This window comes from Physella acuta, unplaced genomic scaffold, assembly GCF_028476545.2.
Source record: "Physella acuta isolate Inbredline_101_S28 unplaced genomic scaffold, ASM2847654v3 ptg000621l, whole genome shotgun sequence".
Classification (NCBI taxonomy): domain Eukaryota; kingdom Metazoa; phylum Mollusca; class Gastropoda; family Physidae; genus Physella; species Physella acuta.
In genome coordinates, this window is record NW_026732140.1 from 90,981 (window position 1) to 111,346 (window position 20,366).

Here is a 20,366-nt window from a genome sequence, read left to right on the forward strand (position 1 = left end):
CATGGTGATGGTGGCCCACTTGGATTATGTTTACCTAATCCAAGAGTTGAAATAAACTAAAAGATGGCTTGTGCGAATTCAATAAAACCTTGCAGTATTACAGAGATAGGTGTTGGTAACAATTGTTATTGATTACAATTTCAAATTTTAAATACTTGTGTTTTTTACAAAAAAAAAATTCTGAAAATCAATTTTTTAAAAATCGACATTTGTGCACAAAATGTATAATTTTAACTAAAAGAAAAACCATACAAATTTTTTAAAAATGTGTCCTATCAGATTTGTTGGTATATGTTTACAGAAAAACTAGAGACAATTTTGATCAATTTTTATATTAAGTAAGAAAGTTATTTCAATATTAAAATTGTAAAAAAAATCCAAATGGCTGCCATCAACATGGCAACAGCATGAAATTTTCAACCACTAAGGCTTAAACTATGAGCTAAGGCTTAAACTATGAGCTAAGGCTTTAACTATGAGCTGAGGCTTAAACTATGAGCTAAGGCTTAAACTATGAGCTGAGGCTTAAACTATGAGCTAAGGCTTAAACTATGAGCTAAGGCTTAAACTATGAGCTAAGGCTTAAACTATGAGCTTAGGCTTAAACTATGAGCTAAGCCTTAAACTATGAGCTAAGGCTTAAACTATGAGCTTAGGCTTAAACTATGAGCTAAGGCTTAAACTATGAGCTAAGGCTTAAACTATGAGCTTAGGCTTAAACTATGAGCTAAGGCTCAAACTAAATGAAGGACAGAACATGCTGATCATGCCATGACATGCAACTAAAAAAATGCATTTTTTTAAGTTTAAAATCTGTTTGGCAATTCTACAAACAGCAGATTTCTATTGGTCATCCTACAAACAGCAGATTTCTATTGGTCATCCTACAAACAGCAGATTTCTATTGGTCATCCTACAAACAGCAGATTTCTATTGGTCATCCTACAAACAGCAGATTTCTATTGGTCATTTTACAAACAGCAGATTTCTATTGGTCATCCTATAAACAGCAGATTTCTTCCAATTTATTTTAGTTTTGTTTACAGTAATAATGCTTTAAATTTTAAAAAAAAGGTATTTATCAGATTTGACTGTATCAGACTGGGGTTACATGTATTTATCTGAGTATATTAGACCAGGGCTGAGTGTATTTATCTTCTATATCAGACTGGGGCAAAAGGTATTTGACTATATCAGACTGGGGCTAAAGGTATTAATTTGGCTATATCAGACTGGGGCTAAAGGTATTTAATTGACTATATCAGACTGGGGCTAAAGGTATTTAATTGACTATATCAGACTGGGGCTAAAGGTATTAATTTGGCTATATCAGACTGGGGCTAAAGGTATTTAATTGACTATATCAGACTGTGTCTACAACTGACAGGCAGAGACAAGGAACTTCTCAAACATGCAGAATAAAAGAAATGTGAGTTAAATCAACACTAAACATTTATCAACTCAGGTTAGTCAAACATAGTCCACCCTACACAGTCCACCCTACACTGTCCACCCTACACAGTCCACCCTACACAATCCACCCTACACAGTCCACCCTACACAGTCCACCCTACACAATCCACCCTACACACTCCACCCTACACACTCCACCCTACACAGTCCACCCTACACAGTCCACCCTACACACTCCACCCTACACAGTCCACCCTACACACTCCACCCTACACACTCCACCCTACACTGTCCACCCTACACACTCCACCAATGACCTACACAGTACACCCTACACAGTCCACCAAATACTTTATAATCCACAAATTACCCTATAAACAAAGCCTTCAACTGCATAAGATAACTTCATATAAACATTAGCTGAACATCTACATGATTTAATTTAATAAGTTATTGTTAAACTTTATCTAGCAAATTAATAAGATGTATTAGCCTATTGCTAAATATGTAGAAGATTAAATATCAAATACAGCACTATTTTGATTTAACTCCCACAGAATATTCTGATTTTTGTCTTGACGGCAGTCTAGCATTAAAGAAATAAACTTTGGGAACTAATTTGATCTTGTCAAAAACAAAATGTGTGGATTATTTTTTTTTAATAAGAATGTATTTTAAATTAAATAACTGTGTCTCAAATTTAAAATAAAGTTAATCTATTTAAAACTGTCTTTATTTATTTGGTTAAGGTATTGCAAAGAATGGGAGGTAACCATAAATTAAATAACACTATATGCTCATGCAATTTTTCTTTCCCTTTATTCATTATGGGAAACCAAAGGTTGCTTATTAAATCAGCTAGCTTTCCCTTGATTTTTGTGTCAGTTTAAACTAGTATGTCACTACATTGTTTTAATTATTTAATATATTTAACTTAGTAAACTTTTTATTATATGTTTAAATTGATACAAGTAGTAAATTTGATATTTGATACAAGTAGATCTGGCATTTTAAAGATTTGATTGTCATTGTCAAATTCTGGACATTAATTTTTGCATGCTAAATTCACATTGGAGCAATTAATTTAATGAATTAAAATACTGATAGAAAAAATGATTAGCCAATAAACAAGGAAATGAACCAAAGAAACAACTCATAGGCCAAACATCCACACTGAACTCTGGGTAGACAGGAAATGGAAACAAAGAGGGCAGAAACAATATGAGGGCAGATACAATGAGGGCATGAAAGGTAAGTGCATGAACACTTACGACTATCATCTTCTTCTCGACTGGTTCTCTTGCCCAGACCAGAGTAGGGTAGGCTAGACTGGGTGCTGGAGCGCACCATGCAGGGCCCTGGGAGAAAAGTTGGACCATAAGCCATGGGATAAGTGAATCTAGACGAGTGACTTAAAGTAGGAGAGGCAGGTACAGTGTGGCACTGTGGACTAGCTAGCTGGGTGAAGGACCCGGTGCGGGGCAGATCCTCGTTGAATGAGGAATGTTTAGTGCTACAGTAAGCGCTGTCTGACTTGATGCTGTTGGAGCGATGGAGACAGTGGTTGGATGAAGAGGGGGAGGAGCCAGGAAGTGGGGGTGGGAGCATATCTGCATGATGGGCCAGCATTCTGGCAGTGGCCCGGGCCTGGTGGGCCAGTGACTCAATGGTTTCAGAGTCTGACATGGCGTGGGCGTGGAAGGGATGGTGTGGTGGGAGAGGTGGTGGCAGACCCACCCCATTACTGGAGGTAGAAGATTTCAGCCACATACTTCCCATTGCAGGACTTCCAGAATTTCTGGGGCTTGAGGCAAATTCCAAGGGCACATAATTTGATCCAGGCATTCTGGCCTGCAGCTCCTGCAAGTTGACATAGTGGCTGGTCTGATGCTCACGGCCATAGGTTGCGTGGGGATTAGATATGATTGTCCCTCCAAGCATTGTTGGACTGGATTGCTCTCCCTGGGGAGATTTGCTTAAGCTTCCTTTGCTTCCAAAAAGTCTGCGTCGACCAAGTGAGCCGGACTGACATTCTGTTTGAGTACATCCTGTGGACTTGCTGGATGTCAAGCCGCCATTTTTCTTTTTCCTGTCCAGTGTGGAGGAGCTGTAGCCCTCCATCATGGCCAGGTCAGGGTTCAGCGGCTTCCCTGAGGCGCTGGCTGGGCGGGGCAGCATCAGGTCTTGTAATGGCCGCTGGCCAGTGTCAACACCATGCTTGGCTAAACGGCTGCCCACAGCGGATGAGCCCTGACCCTTGGAGCCAGCCAGACTTTTGCTGCTGCCCCCCGAGGAGTTGCTAGTGTTGCTGAGTGGCCTCCTGTAGCCAAACTGTGAGCCCGGGCTGGTACTCAGGGAGGTGTTGTTGCCCCGGCCTGTCTGGAGCCGCCTCATGCTGGCCTCTAGCAGGTGCGACTGGTCTGTGTTGGTCTCTGTGTCTCTCTTCCTGCCTGACCCTGGGGAGTACGCCCTGTGGGGGGAGTCATAATCTCCCTCTGAGTAGTAGGCGTAGTCAGGGTTGCTGCCATTGGACATTTTCCTCAATGAACTATAACCTCCATCACTTCTAGATGATGGCCAGCCATAGTCGCTGGGGTCACTGCTTAAAAGTTTATTTGGGTCATTACTAAGGTACTTGTTAGGGTCGTTGCTAAGGTACTTCCCAGGACTGAGTGAGTACTTCCTGCCCCAGGGTCCACAAGGCTCGCTGTTGTAGTCCGACCCCATGAAGGCACTGGTGCCCAGATTGGGCACTCTCTTGCCCACCAGACTAGAGTGGCCTCCCATGCCTCCATTGTTAGTGAAACAACTGAGGATGTCTTTTGGGGCCCTCTTTAAACTGTTGTATGGGTTGTCAGACAGGGCCCCCTGTGAGGAGCCCGTCAGGTTCTCGTCAGTGCTCATCTCAGCAATGGTGTCACTGATCTCACCGCTGCTAATGGAGCTGCTGTCATCAAAACTGAAATGGGGAAAAAAATGTCATTAAAATTTATTTTAAATCATGTACAAACATTATATTGGTAAAATACAATTACAATGTTGACAATGTAAATAGCAACGTATGCCGGCTATCTAATGTTTACATTTTTTTCAATATAAAATCAAATTAGAAAATGAAAAGATAAAATGACAGAGCTATAAGATACACATGAAAACATGTACCCTGGGGGTGGAAGGTATCCACTTAAGGTGTCTGGAGGGTTCATGCTGACCCCTCTTAAGGTGTGCACGGGGTTAATGGTGACCCCTCTTTAGGTGTCTGGGGTTTACACTCTCAGAGCGGCCTTTCTCTATGTTGTTCTGGTAGCAACCATTTACCACTAGATTGTTTCCGTGGTCTTGTCAAAAAGAAACATTCGCTCACTCCCCGAGGCTTTCAGATCATTCAGTGTCTCAGGAATTGTTTTCTATCAGAGCCAACACTACATCATGGGATGTAGCATGTCTAGCACAACAGCTTTCTATCATCTACAGTCCTTATTTCACCACTGAACCACAGCAGCATTAGCCGGCTAGATATCCACATCACTAGAGTAGCATTAGCCGGCTAGATATCCACACCACTAGAGTAACATTAGCCGGCTAGATATCCACATCACTAGAGTAACATTAGCCGGCTAGTTATCCACATCACTAGAGTAACATTAGCCGGCTAGATATCCACATCACTAGAGTAACATTAGCCGGCTAGATATCCACATCACTAGAGCAGCATTAGCCGGCTAGATATCCACACCACTAGAGTAACATTAGCCGGCTAGATATCCACATCACTAGAGTAACATTAGCCGGCTAGATATCCACACCACTAGAGCAGCATTAACCGGCAAAAGATGCCGTGACACAAGCAGAGAGCCGGCAGGTTTAGCTCTATGTACAACAAACAGCAAGTTGAGCGCGATGACATCACCCCAGAGCTCGTGAATACACAAGTCTGTATGCGGGACCTGCCGGACATCGACGGCCGTGTAGCGTGGCCAAAAATCTACGTCCGATCAATAGAGCGGCGGGTGGGACCGGCCGACAAATTTTACGGAGGCCCCCATGACGTCATGCTAAATGCAGAACACGTTGCTGCTTATATCCATATTCACACGGCGCTTCTAACATGAATACACGCGTTGTCATTTCTTACATTTACTGCTATTAAACACTTCTTACATCTTGAATAATAAAGTTCATTCAAATTTTTAGCTCCTCAATATATATATATATATATATATATATATATATATATATATATATATATATATATATATATATATATATATAAATTACCCAAGAAAAATTCAATGTCCGGGTTTTAAGCTCAGTAATTTAAAGCAAGTATGTAGATCTTCTCTACATTAGTGTGATGCTCTGATATTGAGCTTACCCAACATATTGTTTCATATGAGTTTGCTTGCACTTGCGCGTGGATGGAATATTTTTTCATAATCTTTAAGCTATGAAAATTTCACGCTAATCGACATTTCCGAGAAAAACTAAGCTACCAGCTTACCAGATTAGTTGTAGATGGTGCTAACCTCTCTATACGAAAAATTGAACTACCAGTAAGTGATCTGTGGGTAAGTGATGTGTAGGGGAGAGTGATGAGTAGGGTAAGTGTGATGTGTAGGGTAAGTGTGATGTGTGGGGTAAGTGATGTGTAGGGTAAGTGATGTGTAGGGTTAGTGTGTTGTGTAGGGTAAGTGATGTGTAGGGTAAGTGATGTGAAGGGTTAGTGTGATGTGTAGGGTAAGTGTGATGTGTAGGGTGTGATGTGTAGGGTAAGTGATGTGTAGGGTAAGTGTGATGTGTAGGGTAAGTGATGTGTAGGGTAAGTGAAGTATAGGGTAAGTGATGTGTAGGGTAAGTGATGTGTAGGGTAAGTGTGATGTGTAGGGTAAGTGATGTGTAGGGTAAGTGTGATGTGTAGGGTAAGTGATGTGTAGGGTAAGTGTGATGTGTAGGGTAAATGTGATGTGTAGGGTAAGTGTGATGTGTAGGATAAGTGATGTGTAGGGTAAGTGATGTGTAGTGTTAGTGTGATGTGTAGTGTTAGTGTGATGTGTAGGGTAAGTGTGATGTGTATGGTAAGTGATGTGTAGGGTAAGTGTGATGTGTAGGGTAAGTGTGATGTGTGGGGTAAGTGATGTGTAGGGTAAGTGATGTGTAGGGTAAGTGATGTGTAGGGTTAGTGTGATGTGTAGGGTAAGTGATGTGTAGGGTAAGTGATGTGTAGGGTAAGTGATGTGTAGGGTAAGTGATGTGTAGGGTAAGTGTGATGTGTAGGGTAAGTGTGATGTGTAGGGTAAATGTGATGTGTAGGGTAAGTGTGATGTGTAGGGTAAGTGATGTGTAGGGTAAGTGATGTGTAGTGTTAGTGTGATGTGTAGTGTTAGTGTGATGTGTAGGGTAAGTGTGATGTGTATGGTAAGTGATGTGTAGGGTAAGTGTGATGTGTAGGGTAAGTGTGATGTGTGGGGTAAGTGATGTGTAGGGTAAGTGATGTGTAGGGTTAGTGTGATGTGTAGGGTAAGTGATGTGTAGGGTAAGTGATGTGAAGGGTTAGTGTGATGTGTAGGGTAAGTGTGATGTGTAGGGTGTGATGTGTAGGGTAAGTGATGTGTAGGGTAAGTGTGATGTGTAGGGTAAGTGATGTGTAGGGTAAGTGATGTGTAGGGTAAGTGTGATGTGTAGGGTAAATGTGATGTGTAGGGTAAATGTGATGTGTAGGGTAAGTGATGTGTAGGGTAAGTGTGATGTGTAGGGCAAGTGTAATGTGTAGGGTAAGTGTGATGTGTAGGGTAAGTGTGATGTGTAGGGTAAGTGTGATGTGTGGGGTAAGTGATGTGTAGGGTAAGTGATGTGTAGGGTTAGTGTGTTGTGTAGGGTAAGTGATGTGTAGGGTAAGTGATGTGAAGGGTTAGTGTGATGTGTAGGGTAAGTGTGATGTGTAGGGTGTGATGTGTAGGGTAAGTGATGTGTAGGGTAAGTGTGATGTGTAGGGTAAGTGATGTGTAGGGTAAGTGATGTGTAGGGTAAGTGATGTGTAGGGTAAGTGTGATGTGTAGTGTAAGTGTGATGTGTAGGGTAAATGTGATGTGTAGGGTAAATGTGATGTGTAGGGTAAGTGATGTGTAGGGTAAGTGTGATGTGTAGGGCAAGTGTAATGTGTAGGGTAAGTGTGATGTGTAGGGTAAGTGATGTGTAGGGTAAGTGATGTGTAGGGTTAGTGTGATGTGTAGGGTAAGTGTGATGTGTAGGGTAAGTGATGTTAGGGTAAGTGATGTGTAGGGTAAGTGATGTGTAGGGTAAGTGTGATGTGTAGGGTAAGTGTGATGTGTGGGGTAAGTGTGATGTGTGGGGTAAGTGATGTGTAGGGTAAGTGTGATGTGTAGGGTAAGTGATGTGTAGGGTAAGTGATGTGTAGGGTTAGTGTGATGTATAGGGTAAGTGTGATGTGTAGGGTAAGTGTGATGTGAAGGGTAAGTGTGATGTGTAGGGTAAGCGATATGTAGGGTAAGTGTGATGTGTAGGGTAAGTGTATTGTATAGGGTAAGTGATATGTAGGGTAAGTGATGTGCAGTGTGGGTATTATGTGTAGGGTATGCATGATGTGTGTTGTAAGAGATGTGTAGGCTTTGCATGTTTAGTAAGGTAATAACTAAACTGCAATATTTTCTTCTTGAAACCTTAGTTTCAGCAGTTGTTATTTTGATATTATGTTTTGTTAAAATGTACAAAAAGCTTTTTAAAATGGTGTCATACTTTCTCTCCCCCCCCCCACCCCCCCCCCCCCCCCCAACCCACTCTGTCACCACACATTGTCAGAGAAGTCCAATAAAATCCATAAACTTTTCTTCTAGCTACCAGTTTAAATGTTTTGCACTGAGAAGGTCATCCTGACATGTGTAAATGTATACATTTACTTATACATAGAGTTTGATTTATAACATAAATGTTTGATTTCTTCTCATAAAGATACTTGATTTTATTTTAGAGTTTTGAGAAGAGATCAGAAAATTGGACTAATTCCCTGAACTTGTCAATTTTGGATTTTGATTTTGTCAGGGTATTTATTGTGATATACCTTTCCTTCTGTCTTTACCGGGTTACTTTCAGATATATTTTTTCTCCACATGGTGGGGAGAGGGGGGCACATAAAATTTCCAGGATGGAATGACTAAGTTTATCTGACTCTCTTTCAATTTAGTACAGGTAGGGCAGTGGATGTGCTTCAGGAGAAGGGGGCGTCACTGGTGTCAGGCTTTCCTTTCCCACCCCCAATTAATTTTTGTCCAACTACCGCACTTCAGATAACTTCTTTTGTCAGACATTGTATTATTTATTCAACTAATTAGATCAACATATTAGTCCAAAATGTTCAGTTTAAAACAGAAATTTAAAACATCAATAGAACAAAGTTATAATAACAAAATTTGTATGAAACTAGGTACTAAAAAAAAAGATAAAGATTTATTTTCTTTAAATATATATTAGATATGACACTATTTAATTAACTAAAAAAAGGAAGGGCCACTTCTTAAATTTTTGTAAAGGTATTAATAACATTATATAGTGACCTGCACTTTTCTTTTTTTTAATTAGTTAAATAGTGGTTCAAATTTTAAAATAATAGAATTGCATGACTAAAATAATTGTGCACCGAATGAAGGCTAATAATGTGTGTATAATAGAACAATAAAATTAGTACTTCATATAGGAAAATCTAATTTATTCTTTAAAAATTAACTGGCTTCCAATTAAGTCAAATCTGATGGTACATTGCAGTGCAATTGGGCCTTGACACATGTGCCAAGTTTGAAAGAAATAGGTTTGTTAGAAGTGTTTGAAGTTTTGCTCACACTTTCAACACATGACAAAGCATAATAGACAAAAGCATTAAGCAAATTGGAAGAAGCAATTTAAATAGCTTGTAAACAGCAAAGGATTTTAATTTATTTCTAGAATAAATATTTATTAAAGCAGGTGATAAAATTATAAAGATTACAATTGTGATTGTGTTAGAAGTGAATAAAAATGGTTTACCGCAAACTTAACTATTTCCCACAACTTAAGATTTTATCCCATAACAGAAAGGAGATATTTCTCAATAATTTTACTGAGATATTTCCATAATATGGAAGTTACTCCCCTTTATAAAATAGTTCATACATTTTTCAAGCGCAAAATGAGTTTCCCTACACCAAAGTGAGGTTAAGTGAGGTTAAATTTCCCTACAAATAAAACTGAGGTTAAGTTTCCCTACACCAAAATGGTAATTTTTCCCTACCGCACAGAAAATCTGCGTCTAAAGAAGCTGAAATAATAACAGTTATAAAATAGATTTTAAAATGCTTGCTTAATTTTTCTCAGGTGAACTAGTGATTAGCTTAAATGATTTACAGATGAACTAGTGGACTAGCCAACAAATAAACTAGTGACTAGCCTAATTAGCCAACAAATGAACTAGTGGCTAGCTTGATTTGGCCAACAAATGAACTAGTGGCTAGCCTAATTCGCCAACAAATGAACTAGTGGCTAGCCTAATTAGCCAACAAATGAACTAGTGGCTAGCCTAATTAGCCAACAAATGAACTAGTGGCTAGCTTAATTAGCCAACAAATGAACTAGTGGCTAGCCTAATTAGCCAACAAATAAACTAGTGACTAGCCTAATTAGCCAACAAATGAACTAGTGGCTAGCCTAATTAGCCAACAAATGAACTAGTGGCTAGCCTAATTAGCCAACAAATGAACTAGTGGCTAGCCTAATTAGCCAACAAATGAACTAGTGGCTAGCCTAATTAGCCAACAAATGAACTAGTGGCTAGCCTAATTAGCCAACAAATGAACTAGTGTTATGCGCTGTGACCATGATCTCAATGTGAGGCAACAATACGATGTACAAGTTACCTGTCATCATCCATAATGCCACTACTTTTCTGCATACACTCAGTGACAGCAACAATACGATGTAAAAGTTACCTGTCATCATCCATAATGCCACTACTTTTCTGCATACACTCAGTGACAGCAACAATACGATGTACAAGTTACCTGTCATCATCCATAAGGCCACTACTTTTCTGCATACACTCTCTGACTGCCTGCATGCCCTCACGGAATCTCTGCTGCAGTCTGCGTGCGTACAAGGAAGCTCCACCTTCACTTAGATATCCACTGCTCCACTCATCCACTCCTCCACCGCTCACATTATTGCGGTTGTTTTTTAGAATATCTCCATCAGACATATAACCCGAGACGTAATCATATGTGTCAGATTCTGAGGCATAGTCAGCATCACTGCAAGCAGAAAATACAAATGAAGGTATACACTTAACACTGGGATAGTAATGAATGTATACATAGACTTTTTATCCTTGAAGAACATAAAAGATTGATTTATATACCTTACATATAAGTTCTATTTTTACTAGCAAAAAAAGCTGAGAAATTCATCAGGTCTGGGACAGTTACTTTAGTGCTTACCTGGATGTAGAGTTGGGACAGTTACTTAAGTGCTTACCTGGATGTAGAGTTGGGACAGTTACTTAAGTGCTTACCTGGATGTAGAGTTGGGACAGTTACTTTAGTGCTTACCTGGATGTAGAGTTGGGACAGTTACTTAAGTGCTTACCTGGATGTAGAGTTGGGACAGTTACTTAAGTGCTTACCTGGATGTAGAGTTGGGACAGTTACTTTAGTGCTTACCTGGATGTAGAGTTGGGACAGTTACTTAAGTGCTTACCTGGATGTAGAGTTGGGACAGTTACTTTAGTGCTTACCTGGATGTAGAGTTGGGACAGTTACTTAAGTGCTTACCTGGATGTAGAGTTGGGACAGTTACTTTAGTGCTTACCTGGATGTAGAGTTGGGACAGTTACTTAAGTGCTTACCTGGATGTAGAGTTGGGACAGTTACTTTAGTGCTTACCTGGATGTAGAGTTGGGACAGTTACTTAAGTGCTTACCTGGATGTAGAGTTGGGACAGTTACTTGAGTTGATCCGTTTGATCTGACCAGAGTAAAACTTGCTCTGGCCTGGGTCTAGTGGACGCTGCATACCCAAGCCGTGGACGCTGGAAGTTCTGGTGGCATACATGGTGGTTGTTGGAACTGAGATGCCTGTAAGGGGATAAAATATTTCACATGTCATGATAAAACATATCACATGACATGATAAAACATTTCATATGTCATGATAAAACATATCACATGACATGATAAAACATTTCATATGTCATGATAAAACAAGTCACATGACATGATAAAACAAGTCACATGACATGATAAAACATTTCATATGTCATGATAAAACATTTCATATGTCATGATAAAACATTTTACATGTCATGGTAAAACATTTCACATGACATGATAAAATATTTCACATGTCATGATAAAACATTTCACATGACATGATAAAACATTTCACATGACATGATAAAACGTTTCACATGTCATGATAAAACATTTCACATGTCATGATAAAACATTTCATATGTCATGATAAAACAAGTCACATGACATGATAAAACAAGTCACATGACATGATAAAACATTTCACATGTCATGATAAAACATTTCACATGTCATGATAAAACATTTCACATGACATGGTAAAACATTTCACATGACATGATAAAACATTTCACATGTCATGATAAAACATTTCATATGTCATGATAAAGTATTTCATTTATGTTAATACATTCCACACAGCTTCATAATATATTTGTATAGTATTACACTTAATGTGTATAAGTTCTCATAGTATATTAATATATCATTTAAATGTTTGAATACTAATCAGCTTTACCCTATTTTAATTCACACAACCTCACTTTAAACAAATAAAATGTTTAAACCTCAATTAATATAATTGGTATACCAACTACTAAATTACTAAATATCCATTGAAACAACTATACATCTACACATCAAGATGTAAAACATCTACACATCAAGCATCCAAACATCTACACATCCAGAAGTAAAACATCTACACAAGTCCCATCACATCTAAAAATCAAGCCTCAACACATTAAACATCAAACCATTTACACATGAAGACTCTAAACTTCTACACCAGGGGTCTCCATATTTTTTCAGCCTGAGGTCAGGATTGACTATCAAATATCAGTTCGGGGACAAAAACACACTCGAGGTCCAAGTTTGTTCTCAAATTGTTCTTCACATATTTCATTCTTGAAAATGTTTGTGCACACAGATAATGAGATACGTTGTTCCAAAAATTGAAAAGTACCTTAATGCTAAATTTTCCACATTAGGAAATTCTTGTAAAAATTCACTAGTCCTTCTTGAACTTGTCCATAAGGAGGTCATTTGCTTGCAACTGAATGACCCCCAGCTGCAGTTCATCTAGGCAACTGGCCAAATGCTTCAAATGGCTTTCAAAACAGTCTCACTTCTTCTGCCTTTGAATCCAAGTCAGAAAACAGCTGCTGAAACTGTAGTTGAAGGTTTTGGTATCTCACATGCAAATGACGTGAAGAATTCAGCAGTTCAGCCTTGAAGATCTTGCACTGCTGAAAGGCCTGCACTTGTTCCAAAAACATGACGTTTGGATCTGAAGGCCTTTAGGCTTAGGTGGGTGTACAGATCAGTAACTAGAGTTTCTTCTCTTTATAGTTTTAGGTTCAGAAAATTTAAATGGCTGGTTATGACCAATATCCATACCCTCTCTTTATCAGACATTAATGGCTGTAGCTTGCCCTTACTTGCCATGAAGTCACCTATTTCCTTTAACTTAAATACTATGCTCAGAACATACTCACAACTTCGCCATTTTACTGCTGTGTAATAGGTAACTTTTGCAATTCTGTGTCTGCCTCTTTCCACATGTCTCTGAACTATCTATGGTTGAGCTCATGTGACCTTATTAAATTCACTACAGGATTCAGTACACTGCTAATGTCGACATATTAAGCACACAAAGCTTGCTGGTGAATAATACAGTGCAGGAACATTGGTTGTAAAATGCTTTTCTCATTACATATCTACTTCGCTTGTCCAACCAAGCCTTTCTTTATGCCACTTTCCTCCACCAACAGTCAGGTAACTGAGGTTAGTCCAATCCAAGTTATAATCAGCAAATGTTTTTTTTTCAACTGATTGAATATATCATCTCCGCTAACAGTGTCATACATGCTACGTAGGGAAGCCATTTCATGTCTAATGAACACAAGCAGTTGAGAGGTGGAATAGCTGCAATTGAAAAATGGAGATTTGCTTGCATTTTTTGCCCACTGGCCGTAGTTTGGAGACCCCTGATCTACAAAAGCCTTAAAACGTATACACATAAGAAACCTACAAATTAACCATTTACACATCAGGACTCAACACATCTACACATCAAAACATCTACACATCAAAACATAGCCTTAAAACGTATACACATAAGAAACCTACAAATTAACCATTTACACATCAGGACTCAACACATCTACACATCAAAACATCTACACATCAAAACATCATCTACACATCAAAACATCTACACATCATCTACACATCAAAACATCTACACATCATCTACACATCAAAACATCTACACATTAAAGATCTACAAATTAAACAAATTACACATCAAGACTCAACACATCTATAGTATATATCAAGCCTTAAAACATACACCATTAAAAGTCTACACATCTATAGTATATGTCAAGCCTTAAAACATACACCATTAAAAGTCTACACATATATAGTATATATCAAGCCTTAAAACATACACAATTAAAATTCTACACATCAAGCCTCAACATATCAAACATGAAAACATCCTATTATTTCTAAACAAAGGCAATCCACACCTTTTTAAAGACTTCCTAACAGAAAAACAACTTTTTTCAACATCTTTATAACACAGAAACAAAACTTAGGCAGCTTTGTAAATTTATAAAATAAAACTCCAAATTTTGACTGCAATGTATTAATGACTAATGTAACTTTAAAAACACAACACAACTTTTTAACCCAGAGATTAAAAGTTTAACATACCAGGAATGTGGAAATTTCTATTGTTAAAACCTCCATATCCAGTATATCCACGAAAGTATCCGTATGGTAATGCACGCATGATTGGTGGCATGGGTTTAATATCCATGGCCTCTCCTGCATCATCCAGAAATGTCGTCTTCTCATCTTTGTCGGGGGTGAGGAATGTTGTCTCTTTACCCATCAGGCTTTTGTTGATATCCAGATCTGCATTCATTTTGTTCATTGTTTCAGTGCGGACTTCCGCATCAAATGTTGTCTCCATTTTCTCACCCGGTCTGGGCTGGACTACAGCAACATTGCTGGCATTTTTGGAAATATGTGACCCAAGCATTTTGACACCAAGCTTTGGTGAATTGGTGTTGGATGGAGTCAGTGGCTTCTCCAGAGCTACATTGTCTTTGATGGTCAGCTTAGACAGCCCAGTTGGGTCAGACCTGTCAGTCAACAGATTTTCTTGACTAGAACTCTCTTGTTTGGATTCTTTCTTAAGGGAATAATTATTTTTCAAATCTTGAATGGGACTTTCCATATTAGATAGATTTTGTTTAACAGAACTGTCTATATTAGATACATTTTGTTTAGTCCTGCCCATTGAGGGGGAGGGTGGAATAGTTGTATCCCCAGAGCTGACAGAGGATTTGCTTGAATCTTGAGGAATTTGCTTTGGAGTGACAGAACGTTGCAGGACAGAGAGATTGGTCTGGGTGTTGCTGTCGGATTTGGTTGCCTTTTGTGAAGAGGTAGGTGGTGTTGACATTGTCGGTTTGACAACATTCACTGATGGATTGTGACGGCCTAAATTTGGACTCATCATTGGACTTTGTGGGAGAATTTGCTTGACACTGCGCCCTGCCTGTGAGGGGTGGCCAGCCTGTGAGGGGTGGCCAGCCTGTGAGGGGTGGCCAGCCTGTGAGGGGTGGCCAGCCTGTGAGGGGTGGCCAGCCTGTGAGGGGTGGCCAGCCTGTGAGGGGTGAGTATCCAGGTTAACAGCAGGGATGGTCACAGGCACATAGTGGGAAGCTTGAGCTGTGCTCCTCTGCTGAGCTGGAGTGAAGGCACTGGCTTGTTCACTTGCCTGATGCTGCTGTTGGCGCTCCATATTTTGCAGATTCACCCGAGGGTGCACGTTCTGTACAAGAGGGTTTGAAGGAACACGTGTGGGGGTGGCATAGCCAGGGTTGTGGGCATAAGGCGGGATGTAGCCATGAGGCATGTTGTGCTGATGTTCTAGTGTGGCACCAGGCTGATAATGCTGGGCCTGGTACTGCTGTTGTTGAACAGAATACGCAGCTTGCTGCGAATAATGCTGCTGTTGTCGACTCTGGTATTGTTGCTGTTGAAATTGCTGCAATTGTTGCTGTTGCGACTGCTGCTGCAATTGCTGTTGCTGGTACACCTGCTGTTGCTGCTGGGACGAAGTCCTGGAGGAAGAGCCAAAAGTCTTTGGCACATTAACACCAGGCAGATCTTTATAAAGTGTTTTATTGTATTCTTTACTAGCAGCAGCTGCCCGGGCTTTCTCTTCTTTGGAAAGTTTACCAGAAGATTTACTGGAGCTTGGTTTGGGTATGCCAGATGATGATGCTGGAATAGACGTTGATGAAGATGATGAAGGAATGGGTGGTGATGTTGATGTTTTAGATGATTTACTAGAGGATGATGACTGAGTTTTGGGGATAGAAGTTAAGCTGCTTAGTTTGGAAGCCTTTTTTGTTGATGGGGTAGGGCTAGCTGTTGCTAGTCTTGGGTCATTCTGGTCTGGCCACTCTGATTTAGCTCCAGATTTTCTCCCAGCATTTGGAGACACATTTTTCTGGACGAGACCTGCCTGGGCTGGGTAGGGTCCTCCAGTGGGAGGACCAAGCCCAACAGCACTAGGAATTGGTGGAGGACCATCAGGTCTTTCTTCTGGTGAATCTTTCTTGGAGCTGAAAGCTTTGACCAGAGACTTTTTGCCAGACTTGGAGGTGCCTTTGGTTGGAGTTCCCTTGTTGCTGGCACCACCAACAGCCCCCGCCAGAATGGCATGATCACTGGAGCTGGAGCTCTGGCTGCTGGTGAAGGAAGAAGGGTCGCTGCTGCTAGTTTTAGAATCACTGTCACTTCTTGAGCTGCTCGTACTTGTGCTGGTGCTGCTATTTTTAGAGCTACTCTTAACAACGCCTTTACTTTTCTCTTTGTCTTTATCCTTGTCCTTGAAGAACTTAAACTTGTCCAACATTGAGTTTTTGTTGTGGGAGGGTGGTTTGGAGGAGGTGGTACTCTTGGAGGAGGAGGTGGAGGTGGTGGAACCTGCACTGGTCCTGTTTGACTTCTTGTCCAAGAGAGTCTGGCTCCGAGAGGTTGGAATCCCCTTACCAATGGGAGTTGGGATTCCAGAGGGAGGAGCCGCTGGTGACGTGGCTCGCACGGGCCCTCCAGCGTTTGGATTTCCAGACCTCAGGGGTATCAGTGAAGAGGAACCTGTAAATATAAAGTTGGTAGTTAGCAGGTGAAGCGGTGTCAAAGGTCTACCGTCTAAACACCAATGGTGGAGCCACCAGGGTACTAATGTCTAAACACCAATGGTGGAGCTACCAGAGTACTAATGTCTAAACACCAATGGTAGAGCCACCAGAGTACTAATGTCTAAACACCAATGGTGGAGCCACCAGAGTACTAATGTCTAAACACCAATGGTAGAGCCACCAGAGTACTAATGTCTAAACACCAATGGTAGAGCCACCAGAGTACTAATGTCTAAACACCAATGGTGGAGCCACCAGGGTACTAATGTCTAAACACCAATGGTAGAGCCACCAGGGTACTAATGTCTAAACACCAATGGTGGAGCCACCAGTGTACTAATGTCTAAACACCAATGGTGGAGCCACCAGTGTACTAATGTCTAAACACCAATGGTAGAGCCACCAGGGTACTAATGTCTAAACACCAACGGTAGAGCCACCAGGGTACTAATGTCTAAACACCAATGGTGGAGCCACCAGGGTACTAATGTCTAAACAAAATGGTAGAGCCACCAGAGTACTAATGTCTAAACACCAATGGTGGAGCCACCAGGATACTAATGTCTAAACACCAATGGTAGAGCCACCAGAGTACTAATGTCTAAACACCAATGGTGGAGCCACCAGGATACTAATGTCTAAACACCAATGGTAGAGCCACCAGGGTACTAATGTCTAAACACCAATGGTGGAGCCACCAGGGTACTAATGTCTAAACAAAATGGTAGAGCCACCAGGATACTAATGTCTAAACAAAATGGTAGAGCCACCAGGATACTAATGTCTAAACAAAATGGTAGAGCCACCAGAGTACTAATGTCTTAACACCAATGGTGGAGCCACCAGGATACTAATGTCTAAACACCAATGGTAGAGCCACCAGGGTACTAATGTCTAAACAAAATGGTAGAGCCACCAGGGTACTAATGTCTAAACACCAATGGTGGAGCCAATAGGGTACTAATGTCTAAACACCAATGGTAGAGCCACCAGGATACTAATGTCTAAACACCAATGGTGGAGCCACCAGGGTACTAATGTCTAAACACCAATGGTAGAGCCACCAGGATACTAATGTCTAAACACCAATGGTGGAGCCACCAGTGTACTAATGTCTAAACACCAATGGTAGAGCCACCAGGGTACTAATGTCTAAACACCAATGGTAGAGCCACCAGGATACTAATGTCAAAACACCAATGGTAGAGCCACCAGGATACTAATGTCTAAACAAAATGGTAGAGCCACCAGGATACTAATGTCAAAACACCAATGGTAGAGCCACCAGGATACTAATGTCTAAACACCAATGGTAGAGCCACCAGGATACTAATGTCAAAACACCAATGGTAGAGCCACCAGGATACTAATGTCTAAACACCAATGGTAGAGCCACCAGGATACTAATGTCTAAACACCAATGGTAGAGCCACCAGGATACTAATGTCAAAACACCAATGGTAGAGCCACCAGGATACTAATGTCTAAACACCAATGGTAGAGCCACCAGGATACTAATGTCTAAACACCAATGGTGGAGCCACCAGGATACTAATGTCTAAACACCAATGGTAGAGCCACCAGAGTACTAATGTCTAAACACCAATGGTAGAGCCACCAGGATACTAATGTCTAAACACCAATGGTAGAGCCACCAGGATACTAATGTCTAAACACCAATGGTGGAGCCACCAGGATACTAATGTCTAAACACCAATGGTAGAGCCACCAGAGTACTAATGTCTAAACACCAATGGTAGAGCCACCAGGATACTAATGTCTAAACACCAATGGTAGAGCCACCAGGATACTAATGTCTAAACACCAATGGTAGAGCCACCAGGATACTAATGTCTAAACACCAATGGTAGAGCCACCAGGGTACTAATGTCTAAACACCAATGGTAGAGCCACCAGGATACTAATGTCAAAACACCAATGGTAGAGCCACCAGGGTACTAATGTCTAAACACCAATGGTAGAGCCACCAGGGTACTAATGTCTAAACACCAATGGTAGAGCCACCAGGATACTAATGTCAAAACACCAATGGTAGAGCCACCAGGATACTAATGTCTAAACAAAATGGTAGAGCCACCAGGATACTAAGGTCTAAACACCAATGGTAGAGCCACCAGGATACTAATGTCAAAACACCAATGGTAGAGCCACCAGGATACTAATGTCTAAACAAAATGGTAGAGCCACCAGGATACTAATGTCAAAACACCAATGGTAGAGCCACCAGGATACTAATGTCTAAACACCAATGGTAGAGCCACCAGGATACTAATGTCAAAACACCAATGGTAGAGCCACCAGGATACTAATGTCTAAACACCAATGGTAGAGCCACCAGGATACTTATGTCTAAACACCAATGGTAGAGCCACCAGGATACTAATGTCAAAACACCAATGGTAGAGCCACCAGGATACTAATGTCTAAACACCAATGGTAGAGCCACCAGGATACTAATGTCTAAACACCAATGGTGGAGCCACCAGGATACTAATGTCTAAACACCAATGGTAGAGCCACCAGAGTACTAATGTCTAAACACCAATGGTAGAGCCACCAGGATACTAATGTCTAAACACCAATGGTAGAGCCACCAGGATACTAATGTCTAAACACCAATGGTAGAGCCACCAGGATACTAATGTCTAAACACCAATGGTAGAGCCACCAGAGTACTAATGTCTAAACACCAATGGTAGAGCCACCAGGATACTAATGTCAAAACACCAATGGTAGAGCCACCAGGATACTAATGTCAAAACACCAATGGTAGAGCCACCAGGATACTAATGTCTAAACACCAATGGTGGAGCCACCAGGATACTAATGTCTAAACACCAATGGTAGAGCCACCAGAGTACTAATGTCTAAACACCAATGGTAGAGCCACCAGGATACTAATGTCAAAACACCAATGGTAGAGCCACCAGGATACTAATGTCAAAACACCAATGGTAGAGCCACCAGGATACTAATGTCTAAACACCAATGGTGGAGCCACCAGGATACTAATGTCTAAACACCAATGGTGGAGCCACCAGGATACTAATGTCTAAACACCAATGGTAGAGCCACCAGGATACTAATGTCTAAACACCAATGGTGGAGCCACCAGGATACTAATGTCTAAACACCAATGGTGGAGCCACCAGAGTACTAATGTCTAAACACCAATGGTAGAGCCACCAGGATACTAATGTCTAAACACCAATGGTGGAGCCACCAGGTTACTAATGTCTAAACACCACGGGAGGCAACTGTCGCTTGAAAACCCGTGTTTTTTTAGGGCAATGCTCCCCCCACCCCAACTACTACAAATGGACATTTTTTCATAATCGAAGTCCTATACTATAAATAACTATTTTGAAGCTCTGTGTAGGTGGTGGGTAGGGCATCTGAAACGTCCTGATGGCGAG

At 40.8% G+C, this 20,366-nt stretch overlaps 1 protein-coding gene across 6 annotated transcripts in view; it reads right to left on the bottom strand.

The window, feature by feature from the left end:
- LOC131948028 (neuron navigator 3) overlaps positions 1 to 20,366 on the bottom strand; it is a 142,373-nt gene that overhangs the window by 57,088 nt on the left and 64,919 nt on the right. For 3 of the 6 annotated variants that reach the window (XM_059309495.1, XM_059309492.1, XM_059309494.1), the window contains exons 7-11: positions 14,423 to 16,885; positions 11,371 to 11,524; positions 10,458 to 10,703; positions 9,692 to 9,718; positions 2,685 to 4,372 (exon numbers count right to left, since the gene is read on the bottom strand). In XM_059309495.1, the coding sequence (XP_059165478.1) occupies positions 2,685 to 4,372; positions 9,692 to 9,718; positions 10,458 to 10,703; positions 11,371 to 11,524; positions 14,423 to 16,885 (4,578 nt within the window). The remainder of the gene's footprint in view (positions 1 to 2,684; positions 4,373 to 9,691; positions 9,719 to 10,457; positions 10,704 to 11,370; positions 11,525 to 14,422; positions 16,886 to 20,366) is intronic. The other 3 variants (XM_059309496.1, XM_059309497.1, XM_059309493.1) reach the window with 3 other exon arrangements.